The 22,755-nt window shown below is 38.8% G+C and overlaps 1 protein-coding gene across 1 annotated transcript in view; it reads right to left on the bottom strand.

Annotated features, from left to right (window-relative positions):
• LOC126188785 (ankyrin repeat domain-containing protein 12-like) overlaps window positions 1-22,755 on the bottom strand; it is a 127,891-nt gene that overhangs the window by 1,945 nt on the left and 103,191 nt on the right. The window contains exon 8 of the mRNA XM_049930398.1: window positions 14,208-14,459. Within this exon, the coding sequence (XP_049786355.1) occupies window positions 14,208-14,459 (252 nt within the window). The remainder of the gene's footprint in view (window positions 1-14,207; window positions 14,460-22,755) is intronic.

Raw genomic sequence — 22,755 nt, 5'->3', positions numbered from 1 at the left:
CATTTAACTGGAACCAGTTTTCTAGAGTACCCATTGTGCTCACAATGGAGCTCTGAATTTTTTCTGCATCATCTTCAATTAAAACAGAAGTGTCATCCTTAAACAGAGCTGACGGGGAATTTATATTTATGGGGAAGTCATTTACATAGAATAGGAACAGGATTGGTCCTTGAGGCACACCTTGTGATACTGTACTCCATTTAGAATAATAATTCACTGCATTTGATGTGACATCTACCCTTTGCTTTCTGTTGTGCAAGTATGATGTGAGCCATTTCAGAGCTTTGTCCTTAATGCCATATTTGTTTAATTTGTAGATAAGCAAGTCATGGTTCACCGAGTCAAATGCTTTTGAAAGTTCGCAGAAGATACCTGCGACTTTACTCCTCTGATCTAATGATTTGCATATCTTCTCAATAAAGTTATTTACTGCATCCAATGTGTTTTTTCCTTGTTGGAATCCAAATTCGTTACTTACAGTAATATCATTTTTTACGATAAAATTTTTGATCTGATTTGCAGCTACTTTCTCTAAAACTTGTGACAGGATTGGGAGAATAGAAATAGGGCGATAGTTTCCCATATCTTCCCTCGACCCTTTCTTGAACAGAGGTCTCACTTCGGCATATTTTAACACATCAGGAAAGCACCCCTGTTCCAAAGATTGATTGATTATTTTAGCTAGCGGGGGTGCTATTATGGCAGATACTGCTTTAATCACTTTACTTGGTGCCCCATCCCACCCAGTAGAATTTTTATTTTTTAATGATAATATAACATTTTCCACATCCTTTATTGTGACTTTTTTTAAATCTGTGAGATACTCAGCTTCTTGGTCGAGTCCAAAGAGATTTACTTTATGCTGATATCCTGCTACATCAACTTCTGACTTTGCTACATTTATGAAGAATTCATTTAAACACTCTGATATTTGAGCTGGGTTTACAACAACATTATCATCTACTTTAATCTTAGTTATTTCATTACTACTGACTTTAACACCTAACTCTGACTTGACAACAGACCACACTGCCTTTGTCTCACTATTATGTTGTAAAATACACTTATTGTTTGCCATTTGTTTTGCTGCCTTTACAACTTTTTTGAATATTGCTTTATAATGTTTCACATACACAGCAAAATGTCTTTTTGTTATGTTTCAGTTCATTATGTAGTTGCCTCTTTCTGGCACTAGAAATTTTTATACCCTGAGTTATCCATTTAATCTTCCTAGTCGTTTTGTTACATTTGGCTTTAAGTGGAAAAGTTTCATTAAATATTTCAAGAAAGCTACCAAGAAATTTGTTAAAGTTAGTACTACTTGAGATACAGCTGTCATAAGACCATTCAACCTCTCTTAACTTATTGCTAAATATAGTTAGGTTTTTTTCATTGAAGTTCCTTTTCATGTAGCTTTTGTTACATGAAATTTCTTTCTAGAGTTTTGGTAGTTCAATGAATAATGTGGAGTGGTCAGAGATTCCTAAATCTAAGCAAAATTTATTAACATCTTCAAACACATAATTTGTTAAAATATTATCAATACAGGTCGCTGACTGTGCATTTATTCTAGTGGGTTGCATGAAGTTTGCTTTGAAGCCAAAGCTTTTTATTAAGTCACTGAATTTGGACACATCATTGCCGTCAGCTATGATATTAATATTGAAATCAGCAGCTATTATAATATTTTTCCTTTTTTCTTTATTAAGATTTTCAAGAAGGCACTTAAATTTGAGCAGGAAAGCTTCAATTGTAGTTTTGTCTGGTACTCTGTAAATAGAAACTACTAGGACATTTAGGTCCCTTAACTCGATGCAACAGCTTTCAAATATACATTCTATATTCAAATGATTAAAATCGTTCCTTACTTCATATTTCATGTCAGAATGAGTATGTATGCAATAACCTCCATGTGATTTCTCTCATCTACAAAAACTGTTAGCTAATTCGAAATTTTCGATTTTATTAAGAATTTTAATATTACCACATGTAAGCCAATGTTCATTGAGGCAGATAACTTTAATATTTTAAATTCTGAAAGAATAATTTGCAAATTGTCAAGTTTATGATTTTTGTTTGAAAAGTCGGCACTGAGACCGTTTATATTCAAGTGCATTATACATGGACACTCTGTTTTATGGGTTTTTTATGGGTTCAGGCATAGGCCTACTCTTCCTTGGGTACTGTTTCGGTCTCGCCATTTTTGTTAGCAATGCTAGTGCTGCCTGTGGAAGTGAGCAGGGACATGTTGGGGACAGGATAGGGCAGCTAGATGCAGCATCAAAAGTTTGTGATTTATTTGCTTCAGTCCTGTGTGTTACTGAGTCACAAGAGAAGTGCTCCTTTGTGCAACAGTGGCTATGTTGGGGAGGGGAGGTAACTGGATAGACAAGGCCTGGGAGATCAATTTCTGGACAAGATTGTGAGGGCAATTTTAGTCTGTGAATGCCTCAGTGAGGCCACTGGCATATTTGTAGAAGAACTGCTCATCACAACAGATGTGACAGCCACAGGTGGCTAGGCTGTATGGAAGGGACTTCTTGGGGTGAAATGGGTGGCAGCTGTCAAAGTGGAAGTATCGATGGTGGTTGGTATGTTTGATTTGAATGAAGGTACCAATGCAGCCATCCTTGAGGTGGAAATCAAATCAACATTGAGGAAGGTGGCTTGTTGAAATGAGGAGGACAATGTGTAATGAGTGTGGGAGGTGCTGAGGTTCCAGAGGAATGTGGAAAGGGTGTCCTCGCCCTCAGACCAGATCATGAAGATTATGAAGTATTCCTCTTAGTAGCCCATGAATATCTCAGCATAAGCCAATACCATGCACGTGTCTTTTGCTGTACCACAGATTTGATTTAAGCAGTATTGTAAAAGGAGAAGTAATTGTGGGTGAGGATTTAGTCAATCATGGTGACCAGGAAGGAGTTTGTAGGTATAAAGTCAGTCAGGTGTTGGGAAAGATAGTGTTTGGCCACAGACCTTGGGGATGCTAGTGTACAAGGATGTGATATTAACAGTGATTATCAGGGTACTGGGTGGTAAAGGAACACGAACTGCGGAGAGTCATCGAAGAAGTGGTTGGTGTATTTTATACAGGAGTGTAGGTTACAGGTAACAGCCTGAAGGTGTTGGTCCACAAGATCAGAGTGTCTCTTTGTGCTTTGTGGGGGCACAGTAACCATAACAAGATGTCCCAGAGAGAGAGAGAGAGAGAGAGAGAGAGAGAGAGAGAGAGAGAGAGACTCAGTGGAAAATCTCTGGGATGTACCTAAGGATCTGAGGAAAGTCTGAAAATTCTGCTGGATTTCTGGAATGGTGTCACTGTGGCAGGACTTATATGTAGATGTATTTGACAGTTGGCAGAGATTCTCTGCCAGATAATCTCCATAGTTCATAAACACAGTGGTGGAGTGTTTATCAGCAGACAGGGTTATAAAAAGGTCTGGATCAGTTTCCAAGTGGGGGATTGCTGCTCTTTCTGTGGTTGTGAGGTTGATTTCCATGTCAAATCTAAAAATTAACAATGAAGGTATAGAACCAGTTGAAAAATATTTCTATTTAGAACAAGAGGAGATAAAGAGTAAACAATGGAAATCCGTCACATGTGTGAGTTGCATTTGCGAGAGTGTGTGTGTGTGTGTGTGTGTGTGTGTGTGTGTGTGTGTGTAAGCGCGTGCGCGCCATACAGGCTGAAAGCTAATTTATGACAGTCTTTTTGTTGTGGCTGTCTGTGACTCCGCACCTCTGCTATATGGTAACAACTTTCCTTTTCATAATATTGTTGGAGATAAGGAGTGAATGATTTAGAAAAGAAACAACAGTAAAAATGGCCTGATGTGCTTTTGGTACACTATGTACATTTTTCAAATTAAAGATTGTGGCATGTCTCAGAATGAGAGTTTAGTATCAGTGTGTTGCTAGTTTTGACTTAAGTCAGTGGAGCACGGACTTTTAATACTATAGGCAATCAAAAATTGAAGTATGGAAAATCCAGGATGGAATAATGACAGTATTATGAAAGATTTCCACTCACCAAATAGTGGAGATGTTGAGTTGCAGACAGGCACAACAATAAGACTGGTTGTACACTTCAGAAGAAGGCAAAAGCTTTTGTTTAGCAATCTTTTTGTTGCAACTGTCTGTGACTCAAGATCTCCGTTATATAGTAAGTAGCAAGCAATCTTTTCTATCATAATTCTGTCAATCAAAAACTGAGGATAACTCAGTGAGCCACGGAGAGGTGCAGGTTAATAATTACTAGGAGAGACAGTACAGCAAGCAAATGAATCTGGTAGCAGTTAAGAATGGAAGACATAGGTACAACTGTAATGAAAATGAAATGGAGATGAGCGGAAGATGTAGCAACATGAATGGATGGTAGGTGAACCGAGGAAATATTTTACTGTTTTCCACGTGATATGGTAAGACTGAGGATATTACCTAATGGGAGGTAGATAAATGAAATAAGAAAGTGTGAGAGATAAACAAGGATTCTTTAGCTGAAGATTTTAAAGTGTGGAAAACTCTAGAGCATACCTTTACCCAGAAGTGGCTGATGGTGATTATTAAATAAAATCTAGAAGTTTTTAACTGTGAAAAGTGTTCAAGATTCACAAGAAAAATAAAGCTACTAAGAGACAGAACTTTGGTCAGAGCTTATTCAGGAGGCAAAAATTTTAGTACTGCTGATGTACTTTTAAATATGAATAAATTATTCTTAACTTATGGAACAATGAGTTTCTAGGTTGGGAAAGGTTAGAGAAAGAGGGCCAAAATGATGGGATAAGAGGGAACCACCTGTCCCCCCCCCCCCCCCCCCAACAAAAACACACACACAACCAAAAAAAAATGTGTGGATGAGTATTAGCCAGTCATTATGTGTCTGTAAAATTACAGTGTGGGAGGTGAAAGTTTATTATTCACACATGGACAATATATTCTCGAGTGATAGTCATTTTTAGTTTTGTAGGACTGTTCATTGAAAAAAATGATGGGTTGACAATGTGTGATGAATTTGTTCAGTGAACAATACAATGTTATCCCGTGTTTCCACATGCAACAAAAGTGAAGCCACTCAAATGGCAACCACTTCAGCGACACCTCTTTCAGCCATGCCACAAAAGTTTAAGTTGCTTTAACACCACTTTCTTCCCCCACCACTGATTAGCATCATTTGACTGCCAGCTTGTCGCTCAATGCACCTTTGCAAAATTTTGGGTTTTGTGTTAGTAATTTTGCCATGTGAGAGTTTCACAGTACCAAAATATGGCTGACAGATGGTTGTTAGCAAACCATTTGTACAATTTATTGAACGGTATGAAGAGTGCACAGTGCTGCAGAGACAGATGATTAAGATATCAAGCATTGCTTGAATTTGTGAATGGTGTGTGGGAAAACATCCCTGGTTGTGACTTATGAATTGCACATGCTAAAACAAGAAGCATTTGCAATACCTACAACAACCAACTCAACTAATCTTATCTGAGTGTGCCATCTGGCTCCCAAAAATGTTGATTTCTGAACCTTACGTAAAAACTGTATAGTTGTAAATAAAATGGAGCATAAAAACTTGTTACTTTCTTTTATGCAAATTTAGAAAAAAAAAATTTTGCATTTTCTGTAAATTAAAAGTGAAATAGTAGGATTAAAAATAATGCTATTACTGTTCTTAAGCCAACACAAAAAACTGCTAATTTAAACTTGAACGATAAATGCACAGCTATCGTGATAACGAAATGGTGTGGAGTATGATTTCATTATGTATGGTGAGTACCAAGCAACTCTGACAACATAATACTTGTATGCTTTTAGTTTAAATGGTATGTGCCCTGAACCATGACAAGATGATTATTTTTAACAGGAACATAATATCAACTTTCAATATTCAAGGTTGACAGTAGTTAAAGGCTTTGCCACTGCAGCTACGAGCTGATGTTTCTAACATATGATGCATGGATAAGATTCATTTGTGAGAAAGCAAGTATTATTGAGTAATTAGTAAAAGTTATTTGGAGTTTCAAACAGCTCACTTAATGCTAAATATTGTGAAAATTAATGCAATACTGGTAGTATAGTCAGATTCTAGTACTAGCTATTTCAGTGCTATTAAACACTTGCCCTGTGGATTTGAGAAAGGAAGTAACACAGTTCCATGTGGCCATACAATTTCAGCTAGAATACAGCTTTTAATAAAGGAATTCACCAACTATATTAGAGCCTTTTAGTACACTTCCATGAAGCATAATTCCAAAATTCCATCTAGAATAACTGTAATATTTCATCTTATTTACCCGATGTGGGGTACAAGAGTGGAAACACCAGCATTTAAAAGTCTTTGGGGCATTGTAAACAGCTTCTTACACTTCACACAAAAGCTCTAAAATTTTACTTCTGTGAATGTAATATGAAAACTGGAAAAATGACAGGTAATCACCAGAAAAATATTGGAGTGTTACTTCTGGCTTCACATGAGGCAGGACTGCACCTCTAATGCCAGTATCAATTTTTTTTAATAGAGCTCAAATCACTGCTCTACAAGTACCCTAATTGGTTTCTTTTATTTAAAAAGTGGGTCATGGATGGATCTTTGTTTTTGAGTGCTACTTTGGTTGTAAGTTCTTTTGAAGCCACCATGTTATTTCTGTGTAAAATCCACTTCCAGATCCAACATTTGTACTATCTCTTCTTCTTAGTGGATCTTTGGCTCAGTTCTAATGCCATAACCTGGATGACAACATGAATGTCCATACGAGTAATTCCAGCTGGTGCCATATTGGAAACACTGCCGCTGGATTCTGACTGGAGCAAGTGGAAAGGGCAGCATATGGCAGCACTTCCATATAATCCATCATGCCACTTGCTGTGAAGTCACTTTTGTTTTAGAGTGTGCCCTAATAAACTGCAGTTTGGAAGAAAAAAAAGGCATCATCCTTCAAATGAAAAACTACCATGAAATTGATATAAACTAGTAACATTATGTGATCAAAAGTATCCGGACACCTGGCTGAAAATGACATACAAGTTCGTGGCATCCTCCATCGGTAATGCTGGAATTCAGTATGGTGTTGGCCCACCCTTAGGCTTCATAACAGCTTCCACTCTCGCAGGCATACGTTCATTCCAGAGCTGAAAGGTTTCTTGGGGAATGGCAATCCATTCTTCATGGAGTGCTGCACTGAGGAGAGGTATCAATGTCGGTCAGTGAGGCCTGGCATGAAGACAGGTTCCAAAACATCCCAAAGGTGTTATATAGGATTCAGGTCAGGACTCTGTGCAGGCCAGTCCATTACAGGGATGTTACTGCTATGTAACCATTCTGCCACAGGCCGTGCATTATGAACATGTGCTCGATCATGTTGAAAGATGCAATTGCCATCCCCAAATTGCTCTTCAACAGTGGGAAGCAAGAAGGTGCTTAAAACATCAGTGTAGGCCTGTGCTGTGATAGTTCCATGCAAAACAAGGGTTGCAAGCCCTGGCCATGAAAACCACGACCACACCACAACACCACTGCCTCCGAATTTTCCTGTTGGCAGATGACATTCATCGGGCATTCGCCATACCCACACCCTGCCATCAGATCACCAGATTGAGTACTGCAATTCGTCACGCCACACAATGTTTTTCCACTGATCAATCGTTGAATATTTACGCTTCTTACACCAAGTGAGGCATCGTTTGGCATTTACCAGCGTGATGTGTGGCTTATGAGCAGTCACTCAACCATGAAATCAAAGTTTTCTCACCTCCCGCCTAACTGTCATAATACTTGCAGTGGATCCTGATGCAGTTTGGAATTCCTAAGTGATGGTCTGGATAGATGTCTGTCTATTACACATGAAGACCCTCTTCATCTGTTGGCAGTCTCTGTCAGTCAACAGACGAGGTCGGCCTATACGCTTTTGTGCTGTATGTGTCCCTTCACGTTTCCACTTCACTATCACACCAGAAACAGTGGACCTAGGGATGTTTAGGAGAGTGGAAATGTCGCATACAGACATCTGACAAGTGACACCCAATCACCTGACCACGTTCGAAGTCCGTGAGTTCCATGGAGTGCCCCTTCTGCTCTCTCACGATGTCTAATGACTACTGAGGTTGCTGATATGGAGTACCTGGCAGTAAGTGGCAGCACAATGCACCTAATATGAAAAACTTATGTTTTTGGGGGTGTCCGGATAATTTTTATCACACAGTGAACATGATTTTAAAAACTTGCTTCTGGCATACATATTTACACACAAGGATCATGAGATTCGAGCAGTCAGGATACATGGATGTTTTTTATTTTCACATGCTGCATTTGTTATGAAACTCAGAAAAGAAAGTCTCTTACTTTCTCAGGCATTACCAGGTAATGAATCAGAAAAACAAGTGAACACAGGTCAAAATAATATTTTGGTCATTCTGCTTAGTACTGACTAGTTTAATTTGCTCTAACAAGAAAGAAGACAATTTGGTACAACAGTCTCTAGTGTGCTCAGGTGACTGACTTTTTAGCACTTGTTTCCCAATTTTTAATTCAAAATTTGATTTGGGCAAACAGTAAAATGTTTCTTCGTCATCTGTGACCTGATGGGAGCCTCCCGTACCACAGAAGGAATATTAGAAACCACCTTAAAGTGAAAAGAAATTACTACAAGCTAATTTTTGTAAACAAAAGCACATTTGAAAACAATCTGTTCTGTATTTTTTTCTGGGAACAAAGTCTTACTGATGTGAGGTACAAGAGTGAAAATACCAGCATTTAGACGAGTCATTTGGGCATTGTAAACAGCTTCCAACACTTCACACAAGAGCTTTAAAATGTTACTTTTGTGAATGTGATACGAAAACTGAAAAAATGACAGGTAATCACCAGAAAAATATTGGAGTGTCATTTCTGGCTTTCTTAAAAAAGTTAATGTTGTTGTAACTGACAAGCAGTATACTCCATTTAAAAAACTGATAACTGTACTTTACAAAATATGTGAATAGCTTATAACTAAGAACTTGAGTCACAACACCTTGATGTCTTGTAAATGTGGGCTTTGTTTCTTCAGGTACAGTGGGAGCACTGCGCGGATCATGTGCACAATCACTGAACCTATACAAATCGCTTTACTTGTGAAGCTTTTTTTTCCCCAATTGTACTTTACTTGTAAGTATGTGCATATATTTTAAATGCTTAAATGCTGAATTTTACTAAAAGATGTCATTATTACACAGATATGAAATAGAATGATTTCAATTTGTCACCCAGAAAGCCCCCAGTATGCCACTTATGACAGACAGGATCTCTGTCCAGGCCCAATGGATATTACATATCTAAGAAGGTGCCATAAACTGACAGAATTCTATCAATACATTGTGTGAATTAATCAATGTAAGTTGGGGTGCAGCCAGGGCCATATCAAGAGGGTGGCAAGGTACATTCCGCCAAGGGCACAGGAACAGAGTGGGGCCCAAAAAGTGATCGGAAAACAAGAAAAAGGCAGTTGAAGAATTAACCAGAAGAGTTACACTAGTTCTCTCGAGGTCTCCCACAACTCACTATCCAATCTTCTGCCTACAAGAAGCAGATTCTCTCTCTGCTCACAGCCATAAACACACACTGCTGTCACAGTCTCATATTTGCAGTGTCATTTCATCCACATTGCATCATACAGAAACAACTAAGACTGAACATGGTTTCTGCAGCAACAAAGTGCTTGGTTAATTGAGCTGTTGCCTACAGAGCTCACACATCTGACAACGGAGTTCTAGTTACTAAATTTCTTGCTGTTTCAGGATCTCAAAGATCGGTGAGCAGGTCATGAAGCAAGTATGCTATACAACTGGAAGCTTCTGTCAAAAATGGTGTGAGACTGAGCCAGAGTGCTTCAAAGTACGAGAAATGTGCAGCTGAATTAAATGTGATTAAAAAAACTACTTAAGACTGAGTAGGGGTGAAAGCAGATTGTCAAATTTAGTAATTTCATTGATAGAACACGACACAGCAGTTTGACTTGATGCCTATGACATAATTAATGACTTTGCCTCAAGGCAAGGAAATGCACAGTAAAATTCTACCAAAACCCATGCCTGGAAACTGGTGTATACTTCGAGAAAACATCACCCTGAAACCAATGTGCATAAGTGTCATCAACAGTAAGATAAGGACTTTTTTATTTATTCACTACAATGATAAGAGTTGTGTGTAATATTTTTCATCAAAAAAGTTCATTTAAATATTAGTTTTCATGCCTGCCTCAATTTTATTAAACCTACTTAACCCCCATGAACCATGGAGGGGAGGCGTGTGTGCCTCAGCGATACAGATAGCCGTACCGTAGGTGCAACCACAACTGAAGAATATCTGTTGAGGGGACAGACAAATGTGTGGTTCCTGAGGAGGGGCAGCAGCCTTTTCAGTAGTTGCAGGGGCAACAGTCTGGATGATTGACTGATCTGGCCTTGTAACACTAACCAAAACGGCCTTGCTGTGCTGGTACTGCGAACGGTTGAAAGCAAGGGGAAACTACAGCCATAATTTTTCCTGAGGGCATGCAACTTTACTGTATGGTTAAATGATGATGGCTTCCTCTTGGGTAAAATATTCCAGAGGTAAAATAGTCCCCCATTTGGATCTACAGGTGGAGACTACTCAGGCGGACGTCGTTATCAGGAGAAAGAAAACTGCCGTTCTATGGATCGGAGCCTGGAATGTCAGATCCCTTAATCGGGCAGGTAGGTTAGAAAATTTTAAAAGGGAAATGGATAGGTTAAAGTTAGGTATATTGGGAATTAGTGAAGTTCGGTGGCAGGAGGAACAAGATTTCTGGTCAAGTGAATACAGGGTTATCAATACAAAATCAAATAGGGGTAATTCAGGAGTAAGTTTAATAATGAATAAAAAATAGGAGTGCGGGTAAGCTACTATAAACAGCATAGTGAACGCATTATTCTGGCCAAGATACACAAAGCCCACACCTACCACAGTATTACAAGTTTATATGCCAACTGGATCCGCAGATGAAGAAATTGATGAACTGTATGATGAGATAAAAGAAATTATTCAGATAGTGAAGGGAGACAAAAATTTAATAGTCATAGGTGACTGGAATTTGATAGTAGGAAAAGGAAGAGAAGGAAATGTAGTAGGTGAATATGGAATGGGGGTAAGAAATGAAAGAGGAAGCCACCTGATAGAATTTTGGACAGAGCATAACTTAATCATCTTGGTTCAAGAATCATGAAAGAAGGTTGTATAGATGGAAGAGGCCTAGAGATACTGGAAGGTTTCAGATAGATTATATAATGGTAAGGCAGAGATTTAGGAACCAGGTTTTAAATTGTAAGACATTTCCAGGGGCAGTTGTGGACTCTGACCACATTCTATTGGTTATGAACTGTAGATTAAAACTAAAGAAACTGCAAAAAGGTGGGAATTTAAGGAGATGGGGCCTGGATAAATTGACAGAACCAGAGGTTGTAGAGTGTTTCAGGGAGAGCATTAGGGAACAATTGACAGGAATGGGGGAAAGAAATACAGCAGAAGAAGAATGGGTAGCTGTGAGAGATAAAATAGTGAAGGCAGCAGAGGATCAAATAGGTAAAAAGACGAGGGCTAGTAGAAATCCTTGGGTAACAGAAGATATATTGAATTTATTTGATGAGATGAGAAAATATAAAAGTGCAGTAATTGAAACAGGGAAAAAGGAATACAAACGTCTCAAAAATGAAATCGACAGGAAGTGCAAAATGGCTAAGCAGGGGTGGCTAGAAGACAAATGTAAGGATGTAGAGGCTTATCTCACTAGGGGGTAAGATAGATACTGCCTACAGGAAAATTTAGAAGACCTTTGGAGAAAAGAGAACCACTTGTATGAATATCAAGAGCTCAGATGAAAATCCAGTTCTAAGCAAAGAAGGAAAAGCAGAAAGGTGGAAGGAGTATATAGAGGGTCTATACAAGGGCGATGTACTTGAGGACAATATTATGTAAATGAAAGAGGATGCAGATGAAGATGGAATGGGAGATATGATACTGTGTGAAGAGTTTGACAGAGCATTGAAAGATCTAAGTCAAAACAAGGCCCCGGGAGTAGACAACATTCCGTCAGAATTACTAACAGCCTTGGGAGAGCCAGCCCTGACAAAACTCTACCATCTGGTGAGCAAGCTGTATGAGACAGGCGAGATACCTCAGGCTTCAAGAAGAATATAATAATGCAAATCCCAAAGAATTCAGGTGTTGACAGATGTGAAAATTACCTAACTATCAGTTTAATAAGTCACAGCTGCAAAACACTAACGCGAATTCTTTACAGATGAATGGAAAAACTGGTAGAAGCCGACCTCGAGGACGATCAGTTTGGATTCCGTAGAAATGTTTGAACACCTGAGGCAATACTGACCCTAAAATTTATCTTGGAAGATAGATTAAGGAAAGGCGAACCTACATTTTTAGCATTTATAGAGAAAGCTTTTGACAATGTTGACTGGAATACTCTCTCTCAAATTCTGAAGGTGTCAGGGGTAAAATACAGGGAGTGAAAGTCTATTTACAATTTGTACAGAAACCAGATGGCAATTATAAGAGTCAAGGGACAGGAAAGGGAAGCAATGGTTGGGAAGGGAGTGAGGCAGGATTATAGCCTATCCCCAATATTGTTCAATCTGTATATTGAGCAAGCAGTAAAGGAAACAAAAGAAAAATTTGGAGAAGAATTGAAATCCATGGAGAAGAAATAAAAACTTTGAGGTTCGCCGACGACATTGTAATTCTGTCAGAGACAGCAAAGGACCTGGAAGAGCAGCTGAACGGAATGGACTGTGTCTTGAAAGGACAATATACGATGAACATAAACAAAAGCAAAATGAGGATAATGGAATGTAGTCAAATTAAAGCAAGAGATGCTGAGGGAATAAGATTAGTAAATGAGACACTTGAAGAAGTAAATGAGTTTTGCTATTTGGGAAGCAAAATGACTGATGATGGTCGACGTAGAGAGGATGTAAAATGTAGAATGGCAATAGCAAGGAAAGCATTTATGAAGAAGAGAAATTTGTTAACATCGAGTATTGATTTAAGTGTGAGGAAGTCATTTCTGAAAGTATTTGTATGGAGTGTAGCCATGAATGGAAGTGAAACGTGGACAATAAATAGTTTAGACAAGAAGAGAATAGAAGCTTTCGAAATGTGGTGCTACAGAAGAATGCTGAATATCAGAGGGGTAGATCACATAACTAATGAGGAGGTATTGAATAGAATTGGGGAAAAGAGAAATTTGTGGTACAACTTGACTAGAAGAAGGGACCAGTTGGTAGGACATGTTCTAAGGCATCAAGGGATCACCAATTTAGCATTGGAGGGCAGAGTGGAGGGTAAAATCGTAGAGGGAGACCAAGAGATGAATACGCTAAGCAGACTCAGAAGGATGTAGGTTGCAATAGGTACTTAGAGGTGAAGAAGCTTGGACAGGATAGAGTAGCATGGAGAGATGCATCAAACCAGTCTCTGGACTGAAGACCATTACAGCTACAACTGCTACTACTAAACGTATGGAAAGGAGTGGGAGGGGAGGGATCTTTAGCAGTTCTGTGCCAGAGGCACAGTTTCAGCTCAGAATGGCTCTTGAAGGAGCTGCAGACATTGGAGTATGAGCATACCATGCACTAATAAGGCCGTTTTCAGATTATGTATATCTTTGTTTTGAATCAGCTCGAGACACAGGTCTGTGGCAACTGGATAAAATTTAGTACAAGTACTTGGTGTGTGCCAGGGAGGGAAGTGGGACAGGGAATGAGATCTATTATGACTTATACTGTCTTTTCTGAGCAAACAAACAATCCAACCTTACACATACAATGTGAATTTTTACTAAAACAACTGCAGTTTTAACTAGATCAGATACTGCAAGACAGTCATTCCTTAACAGGATTGTGCAATACGTCTGCAGACTTGTTCAACAAAAACTACCTCCTCTTATGAAATGCAAAGAAATTAAATAATTCAGCAAAAGAAGTGTATCCTTACCAGAACTCTTCTACCTGATTCAGGTTACTAGATAAGTATATTAGAACCATAAGAAATCAATCTCCTAGTCACAAAAGCAAATCAGGACAATTACGTTATATTACCAGTTGCCTTAAAACTTATGCTACACATTCGTCTGCATAGTTGAAGAACATGTGTAGTTGATATTTTTTTAAACAGTCAAAAACTGATTTATCAAGCAACTGACCTTTATTTTCTCCCATTTATCATCAACATCTTGCAACCAACTGAGGAAAAGACGTCCATTGTAGCGTGAGCGTGCATTGCGATCCTTCTCCTCCTGTTCAGGTGTGATGACATTGTAGACTTCTTCATCCTTGAGAATAGTGCAGACAGAGAATGGCAAGGATTGATTTGCTAAGGCACGTGCAGCCCGTCCATGTACACGTAGAATTTCTTGTTCAACTGAAAGTACTAGCTTCTCCTTTTCTATAACATGCTGCAACAGAAAATCAGATAAGTTGGGAAATCTGATGATGGCTGAAAAAAAAACAGTTAAATACAAGAAAGGTGCCATAAATTGATGTTTATTCCACATATGTAGTCATGTAAAAACAAATATTAAGTTCAGCTAGTATATAAACTATTTACAGACTGGAAATGCAAAAGAGGAGAAATGTGAATCAAAAATGTATTGTATGTCTTTAGTGCTTGAATAGAAAGACAGGTGGACTCTCTCTCTCTCTCTCTCTCTCTCTCTCTCTCTCTCTCTCTCTCTCTCTCTCTGTGCTTTTAACAATATTACTACACCTACTTTTCTTGACTGTTCCGCAGCAACATCAGTGGAAATTGGGGCAATAGCAGCCTACTACCAAATAACAGAACTTAACCCTACAGTAGAAAGCCGGGGCACAGTTGACCTCACCGGCCATACCTTCATGTATAACATCGAGGTGGAGGCATGGGCACTGCTGAGGTTCTGAATAGCTGTCAATGGCATTTACCCAAGTGCGCTCAATGCATTTTCCTCATTCGTGTGCTATAACTTGACAGTAAACATCTTTGTTCTCTCTGTTTGGGTTTACTGCACCCCAGCTTTCCATACTTGTTGCCTGGATTTTCAGTACTGCTACACCCTAGGTAGTGACAGATGCTTTGTAGGCCCTTAATACTATATCACAATACATAATTACGACAGTCTTGTACTTTTCAATGTAAATAACAATTGTTCTATAACTGGGCAACTCTTGCATTATAATTATTTGATTATAATATATTACAATGCATATTACATTATATTTTACATGTCATTGTATGGTTGGGAAAGCACTAGACTGTAGAAGCTACTGCAAAACGTGAAGGAGAGGAGGAGGAGGAGGAGGAAGCCAAGAATCTAGAGGATCATATCAAATGGGACAACTTCTACCTCGAAAAGGATGGTGTCACCAGGTGGATGAAGAATCCTCCAAGCATGTGGAAGGTTACAACCTCAGAATATCATCCAAGAAGTTCCTGGACTAATGAGAAATGGAAGGAATGCAAAGGCTTCTGAGGAAGCCCTTGGTCTTTTCATTACACTAGAGATTGTCCATATCATCATTAACTACATCAACAAGAAGATATGTTCCAAAAACTACAAAACCATGACAGATAGCCTGTACAGGAAGATGGACAAACCTGAGGTCATGGCTCTCCTCAGGCTTCTCTATCTAATGGGGGAACTCAGAGCTGGATGAATGAACCTGGAAAGCTTCTGGGCCACCGATGGAACTGGTGCTGAGGTCTTCCCCTTGACAATACCATGACTCGAGTCAGATTCCTCATGCGCTGTCTCAGGTTTGATGATCTCAGGCAGTATAAACTCTGTGAAGTCTTCAAACAGTTCAACAAGAACTGCCAAAACAGTTACATCCTCAGTAGCAACATTATGATCAACAAGAAAATGGTGAGTTTCCATGGCCTATGCTCTTTCATTCAATACATCCTGACAAAGCCAGCCAAATAAGTCATCAAGATCTTTGCCATGTGCACCTCTTGCACGCAGGTGTATGTCAGAAAGCAACCTGATTCAGCTCTCCACAAGACGAAGTCCCCATCTGATGTGATTGAATGCCTCATAACCAACATATCTGGATTGAGTCGAGACCTAACAATGGACAACTGGTAAACCAGCATTCCAATGCCCATTACACTCCTATGCAAGCACAAGATGACCCTAGCTGGAATGGTTAGGAAAACAAAACAAGAAATGCCTAAGGCATTCACTCAGACACTGGCTGCCCAGTCTGCAGCAGCATGTTCAGTTTCAGTAACCAGATCACCTCGTTACTGAAAAACGAAAAAAAGAAAAGTTTGTGATTCTTCTCTTCCCCTTTCACCATGATCACAATATAGATGAATTGATTGGGGACAAGAAGCAACCTGAGGTGATTACCTACTGCAATAATACCAAAGATGGTATCAACACCATTGATCAGTTGTGTGGAACTTTCGACATGAGATGATTGTGCAGAAGATTGCCACCCAGGATCTTCTTCTCGCTACTCAACATCGCTGGAATCAATGCGCAAGTGATCCAAACTGCAGCTTGCCTTGGTCAACCCTTATATGTCCACAGTTCCTCAAAACCCTCACCCTTGCCCTTCTTCAAGGTCATATTTACAAGCATCAGGAGGAATTCGAGGTGCCTTCCCAAACTGCTGGAGTAGCACCTCGAAGAATTCGTTCCTAGTTCCAGCAGCCAAGCCGTGACACCTCCTTGCCAAAAAAGATGAAGAAGAATTCCAGGTGTGGGCTATGCGGCCGCAAGAAGGACAGAAAGATGAACTACATATGCAAAGCCTGTGGTCAAGTACATTTATCTCACCGAACATGCGACTTTCATGTGTCCCGACTGTGTCCCTGTACCTGATGCACCTGCCAAATGACTCCAAGACCATTGTGAAGATGAAAACAGGCACAAATATAGAAGTTGGACATTAATTGTATGTTGAATTTATTATGCAAATGCTAATTTGTTCATTTTAAAATGTTCTGAAGCTATAATAAAGTGTGAAAAAGAAACAAACATAAAACAACAAAGTGGTAGAGATCTTACATGGAAAATTAGAGAGACAGCGTCATTGTAGGCATTGGGGTGTACTGCACCCCACCTTTGTGTTGATGGTGTAGGGTCCATCTTTCTAATGGAGGGTTAAATGAATGTAATGTGTGTTTTAATAATTCTCCCTTTTCACTACACCAATGCTAAATGTAGCACATGGCAAAACTAAAACAACAGAAAGAGTAATGACAATCAATTGCCGTATACCGCACAGAGGAGAGACTGAGTAATAAATAGGCACATAAACAAGGATTGTAACAATGTATGTCAATACTTGCTTCAACATAAGGGCTGTTCAGATGAAATGTGTGAGCAAAGAAACAGTGTTATTGTAAAATCTGTAATGTACTTTGTGTTTGCTGTCTTTCTTCAAGAAATCCTACAAAGAATGACGTTGTGCATAAGAGAAATATACGAACTGTACAGGTACAAGTATTATGGTTTATCCCAAAGCTCAAGAAATCACTGAATACTACTATACAGACATTTATTTGTTAAGTATTTTTAAAAATTTTAGAAAGTAAACAAACACTCTATTCAATAGGTATAACTTCCTGAAATAAATACGTTTCAGGAAAAAGAGAGTAAATTTTTTTAGAATTTCCCCTCTTTAAAGCAGTTGGTTAGAGTGTCGAGGGACAAGATCACTAAGCTTGTGTATCTTATATGGAAAAACTGTAAACATGCAATACTGCTATTGTTAATGTGATCATTCTTCCAGTAACAGTCACACAATGTATGTAAATTCATAATGAAAGACCCACTTGATCACACTATTTAATTGACACCAAGTAATATGGATGACTCGCAGTACTAGTGACTGTTGGCAGCTGACTAATGTAACCTTACTCTTCAGTTATTCTTGGTTCGAATTTGCATGCCTTGTATACGTGAGAGCATGGAAAGCATTCTGGATGGTGCAGAAGCACACAGGCTGCAAAGGGAATGAAAGTAGGCCACCGCACACACAGCCATTTCATTGAAGGTTACCTGAGGAAGGTGCAGGTCAATAGCCCTCAGGTAACAGCTCTTTGTATTGCTGCATTGGGGCATCCAAAGCATCATGAATGAACACAGATAGGATCTCCTGTGATGCAAGCCCCTGCTGAAAAATGTTTTACAACCCAGGACAGTGAAAAGAAAAGGAACATTTTTAGCAGAAGGCACTTTTGTGCACAAAAGTAGGAAGCTGAGTTTTTCTCCGTAAAGCACTGGATGCCACAGATAAACATCTTGAAAATGGAAAGGAGACACAGTTTATGGGCCTGTGAAGGAATGAGAAACTGCTAGCCTTGTTTGATTCCACAAAAACCAAATGTTTATGTGATATAAAAATAACATGGGTTAACTAAAGTAAATAAATAAGAGGTTATACAGATAAGTTCAGCTGTGCCAATGAGGATTGCCACACTGATCACAAAGAGAGAGAGAGAGAGAGAGAGAGAGAGAGAGAGAGAGAGAGAGAGAGAGATGACTTATCTGTGTAAAATGGTAAAATGCGTATTACTAGTTAACCGAATAGTGTATAGCCCATGGAAGGGGACCAGTGTGTTCTAAGGAGCAATTTTACCAGTTGACACTTGGAAGATCCAAAGCCCAGCCAGTCTGAACACAGTAAGAAATGCAGCAATGCAAGTTTTCCTTTTAGAAAACATTCAATCAGGAATCACTTTATTTTAGATTTCATCTTGAGCTTCATCCTGGACTTCATTTCAGACTTGTCCACTGATGGACTGCTGCCATCAGAGCTCATGTATCGAGAGATTTAGAGAAATTTTGGGTTGATTTGACATTGTTATTGGACAAGGTTGTTGGTGCCACTGATGACTGATACTGGAGCAGTATCCACCTGCAATACTATGGTAAAATGAGCTGCAACCGTGAGATGATACACAGAGAAATTAAAGCCATTTCATAAAACCTGAATCCCTTCAAGCTCACTTTAAAGACTTGCATTTTTAATTCAATGAACAGCCTGCTTTGAACTCTGACCACAGATGCAATGTATTTATTCCCTCCTGGAGTACTATCTGCTTTTTAGTTAACATCCCAATAATCACCGTGCACTTCACAATTAGAATTAATTCACTTGTGTGGTTATTAGAATCTTTCCACCTGACCTATTTGTCATATATGCCAAGGTCTTATTATACAAATATTGTGATTATTTGTCAACTTTTTTTTATAACTTTATCAGAATAAGCCAAAGGATTTCTCTTATTTTGCTATGATGATCATTTCTCCCTAAGCAGTTGGGTGCCAACAAAATATTTTCACATACTGAGGTCAAAGTTGGTGATGTATGTTGTCTGTCTATGGAGACGGGGCTTCTGGCTGAAAGCTTACATGTTTGATACCCTTTTTGTTTCACCTATTTGCAACTCAGCATCACCACTATATGAAAAGGATGGATTGCTGATCACTATATAGTGGAGGTGATGATTTGCAGATAAACACAATGGGGGACTGTCAAACAATTAAGCTTTTGGCTAAAAGGACCTTGTTCAAGATTAGACAGCATACACAAGCACACTTTTGATTGTCCTGGTTTATTGGAGCATGTACTATCTTGTCATATGTCTTCCCTTTTCTTCAGGATGTGGCACGGGTTGTGTGTCCTTAAGTCAGCACTTGGATTATCTACTTCAAGTGTTTCCATCCCCATTGTTTCTTGACTAATTTTTTCAGGCAGCTCATTACCTGTAAAGCTGATATGACTCAGCATCCAGAGACCAATGGATGTTTTGGAAAGCTCTCATTTATGGTTTTCAATGCGCTGATGTAGTTATATTTTTTTGTAGTGCTCTATGTATTGCTATTAACTCTGTGGTATGAATACCACATTCTTTTTGTAGAGGACATGTTTGATTACAATTTTGTATGTATGCATAGCCGGCTAGTTCATTATTTTTGGATCTGTCAGTGAAAGGAGATTAAAATATGGATACCCTTGAATGGCTGAATAAAAGGCACAGCAATACAGCATTAGAGTTATAATGTCTTTGGTATCCCATGGTAGGTTCTTCCTTACTACAGATAGTGGAAAATACCATGGAGCAATTTGCGATTTGAGTATTGCACACAGGTAATCAGAGGAAGTTGAAGTTCTCAGGGGATTCTCAGCAGAGGTCTTCCAGGTGCACTGGTGTTGGTTGCCTTGTTCTAAGGCACTTCATGAGTAATTGGAATGTGAAACAAAATGGGATGACACAGGTGGTTTGGCATATGATTAATTGTGAGTGCAAATTAAATAAAGTTTCCAGGGGTGGTATTCCAACTCCTACAAGAAGGCTATCAACTGGATTAATTTTGAAAGCTCCATTTATGAAATGATTCCAGTGTGGTGGGCAGGGTCTAATATATCTAGGATGGATGGTGCTACTGACCCATGAACAATACTTCCATAATCCTAAATGCGATAAAATAAGCCCTTTATAAAACACTAATAAAACTTCAATTTGTCTCCCCAGGAACTGTTGCTGAGGAAACAGGGAGTATTTAATTTCTTCATGCAGGAAATCTTTATGTGTTGTATGTGCAGTGACCATGTAAATTTATTCGGAAAAAAGAAAGTAGGAGTCCTAGAAAATGGCACTGTCCACTACTTCCAGAAGTTGGATTTCACGGTATAGTTCTGGATGAGGATGTGTAGTCCGTATTGCACAAAAATGCATGATGCATGATTTAGCTAGCAAGAAATGGTATCAATGGTTTTGCATTAATTTTTGTGTCTTCTCTATAGCTGTCTGTGGTTCGCATTCTGCTGTTCTTAAAAATACAGAGCTATAATATAAACAAAGATCATCAACATATAATGCTGGTGTGACTATGTCCAACTACATCATTCATTGCAATTGCAAAACTGTGACATTTAAAACAGATCTCTGTGGATCTCCATTTTCCTGCACATAGCGGTTACTGAGGATCATGTCCACACTGACTATATACAGGCTAAATGATAAAAAGTTTTGTATGAAGGCAGGCAAATATTAATGAAAACTTCACTTGTGCAGATTGATAAAATGATGATGCCGCCACCATGTGTAAATCAAAAAATACTGCAATCAAATGTCAATACTGCACAAAGGCCTCTCTAAATGCAAACTCCAGCATGATATGATTGCTGGTAGTTCAAAATATTTAGAATTCACACTGGAATGAGGAAAGAAGATTTCTAGATTCCAAACACCAACAAATATTCACATTAACCATCTTTTCTTACAGTTTATCCAAGTGTTATGTTAAGTTGATCGACCTATGACTTTTTCTTTTTATCTTTCCCTGGTTTTGCTACAGGTATTGTGATACTCTCTCTGTTGCAAGGGATTCCATGTCTTGCCGTATCACGTTAAAAAATTTTAGACTAAACTTTTTACTATTTTTACTAAGATGATGTAGCATTTGATTACCGATGTTATCTGGTACTGCAGACATATCTCTATATTGTTTTAAAGCTTGCTTTATTTCCCAGGCTGTAAAGAAGGCATTGTAGGACACCAGGTTTGTTAAGTTAAAGAAATATTACTATGTTCTGTTAAAAGGTGATGTTGAGTGAAACTAGAATGGTAATTTGTGGAGGCCAACATTTCTGCATAATATATTGCTAGAAGTTCAGTACTGTCAGAGGAACTGATGTTAATTTCCCCCTGTCAAGGATTCGCTGAGGTCTTATTACTGTATTGAAGTTCACTAATCTGCTGTAATTTGGACCACACTGTGAAGTCAGGACACGTGTTGTTATAGAAGAAACATCATTCCCAACATTCTTTCGTCCTTTGTTTCACTAAGTAATGTGTTTTTACCTTTGATCTCTTGAATAAAATTAAATTTTCAGTAGAGGGGTGGGGCCTATGTTGTAATAAGAGCCCTCCACTGTTCTCTGAAGGCAGAGGTCCTGAAGAAAATGGTATGATAGTGTTTACAGCTTGGATGATAGTTTCTGTTGCATCTTCCACTACTTGATTGATCTTCTCTGTATTACTGTGACAGGTGACTTTAGCAGTATTAAAATTCCTATTGGCTCTTTGCACTGACCAAAATGGTACACAATCAGCGTCACAAAGGCAGTCATGAACATTCCACTGGATTGTAGGTGTAAGGTTAGGACTGCAGACTGTCAAATCTATTGCAGAGCAGGAACCACACTTGGTGCTGAAACGTGTTGGGGCTCTCGAATTTATTAGGCAGATATTAAAAACTGAGAATAATCTCTTTAGTAGTTATGTAATAAAATGGAACACCTACTGCTGTTCTTACAATATTATTTATTACATGGCTACCACGTTCAGCACTTCAGTACACCATCTTCAGGCCTTAACTAATGCTGAGGGGGTTAACTCTAATCACATCTATGAACTGGTTTTCACAGACTACCTGTAACAACAATGTTGTGTTGCCAATCATCATGTTCACAGATGTTGGCCACTGATGAATCCTGCATACGATTCGAGTTAACCCCCTCAGCATCAGTTAAAGCCTGAAGATGGTGCACTGAAGCACAGAAATTGTCAACCATATAATAAATAACATTGTAAGGATGGCTGTAGTGTTCTATTTTATTACATTAGTGAATGGCTGAAGTCCCTGAAACCTCAATCAGAAGGGTGGACTTTAAAAAATCTTTAGTAGTTGTCCTCTACTAGTTATCATCTTATTCTTATTATGTGACTAAGAGCACTGAAATCTGCTAGTA

This window comes from Schistocerca cancellata, chromosome 5, assembly GCF_023864275.1.
Source record: "Schistocerca cancellata isolate TAMUIC-IGC-003103 chromosome 5, iqSchCanc2.1, whole genome shotgun sequence".
Taxonomy (NCBI): Eukaryota; Metazoa; Arthropoda; class Insecta; order Orthoptera; family Acrididae; genus Schistocerca; species Schistocerca cancellata.
Note: the sequence above shows the minus strand (reverse complement) of the source record. Positions and strands in the feature narration are given on the sequence as shown.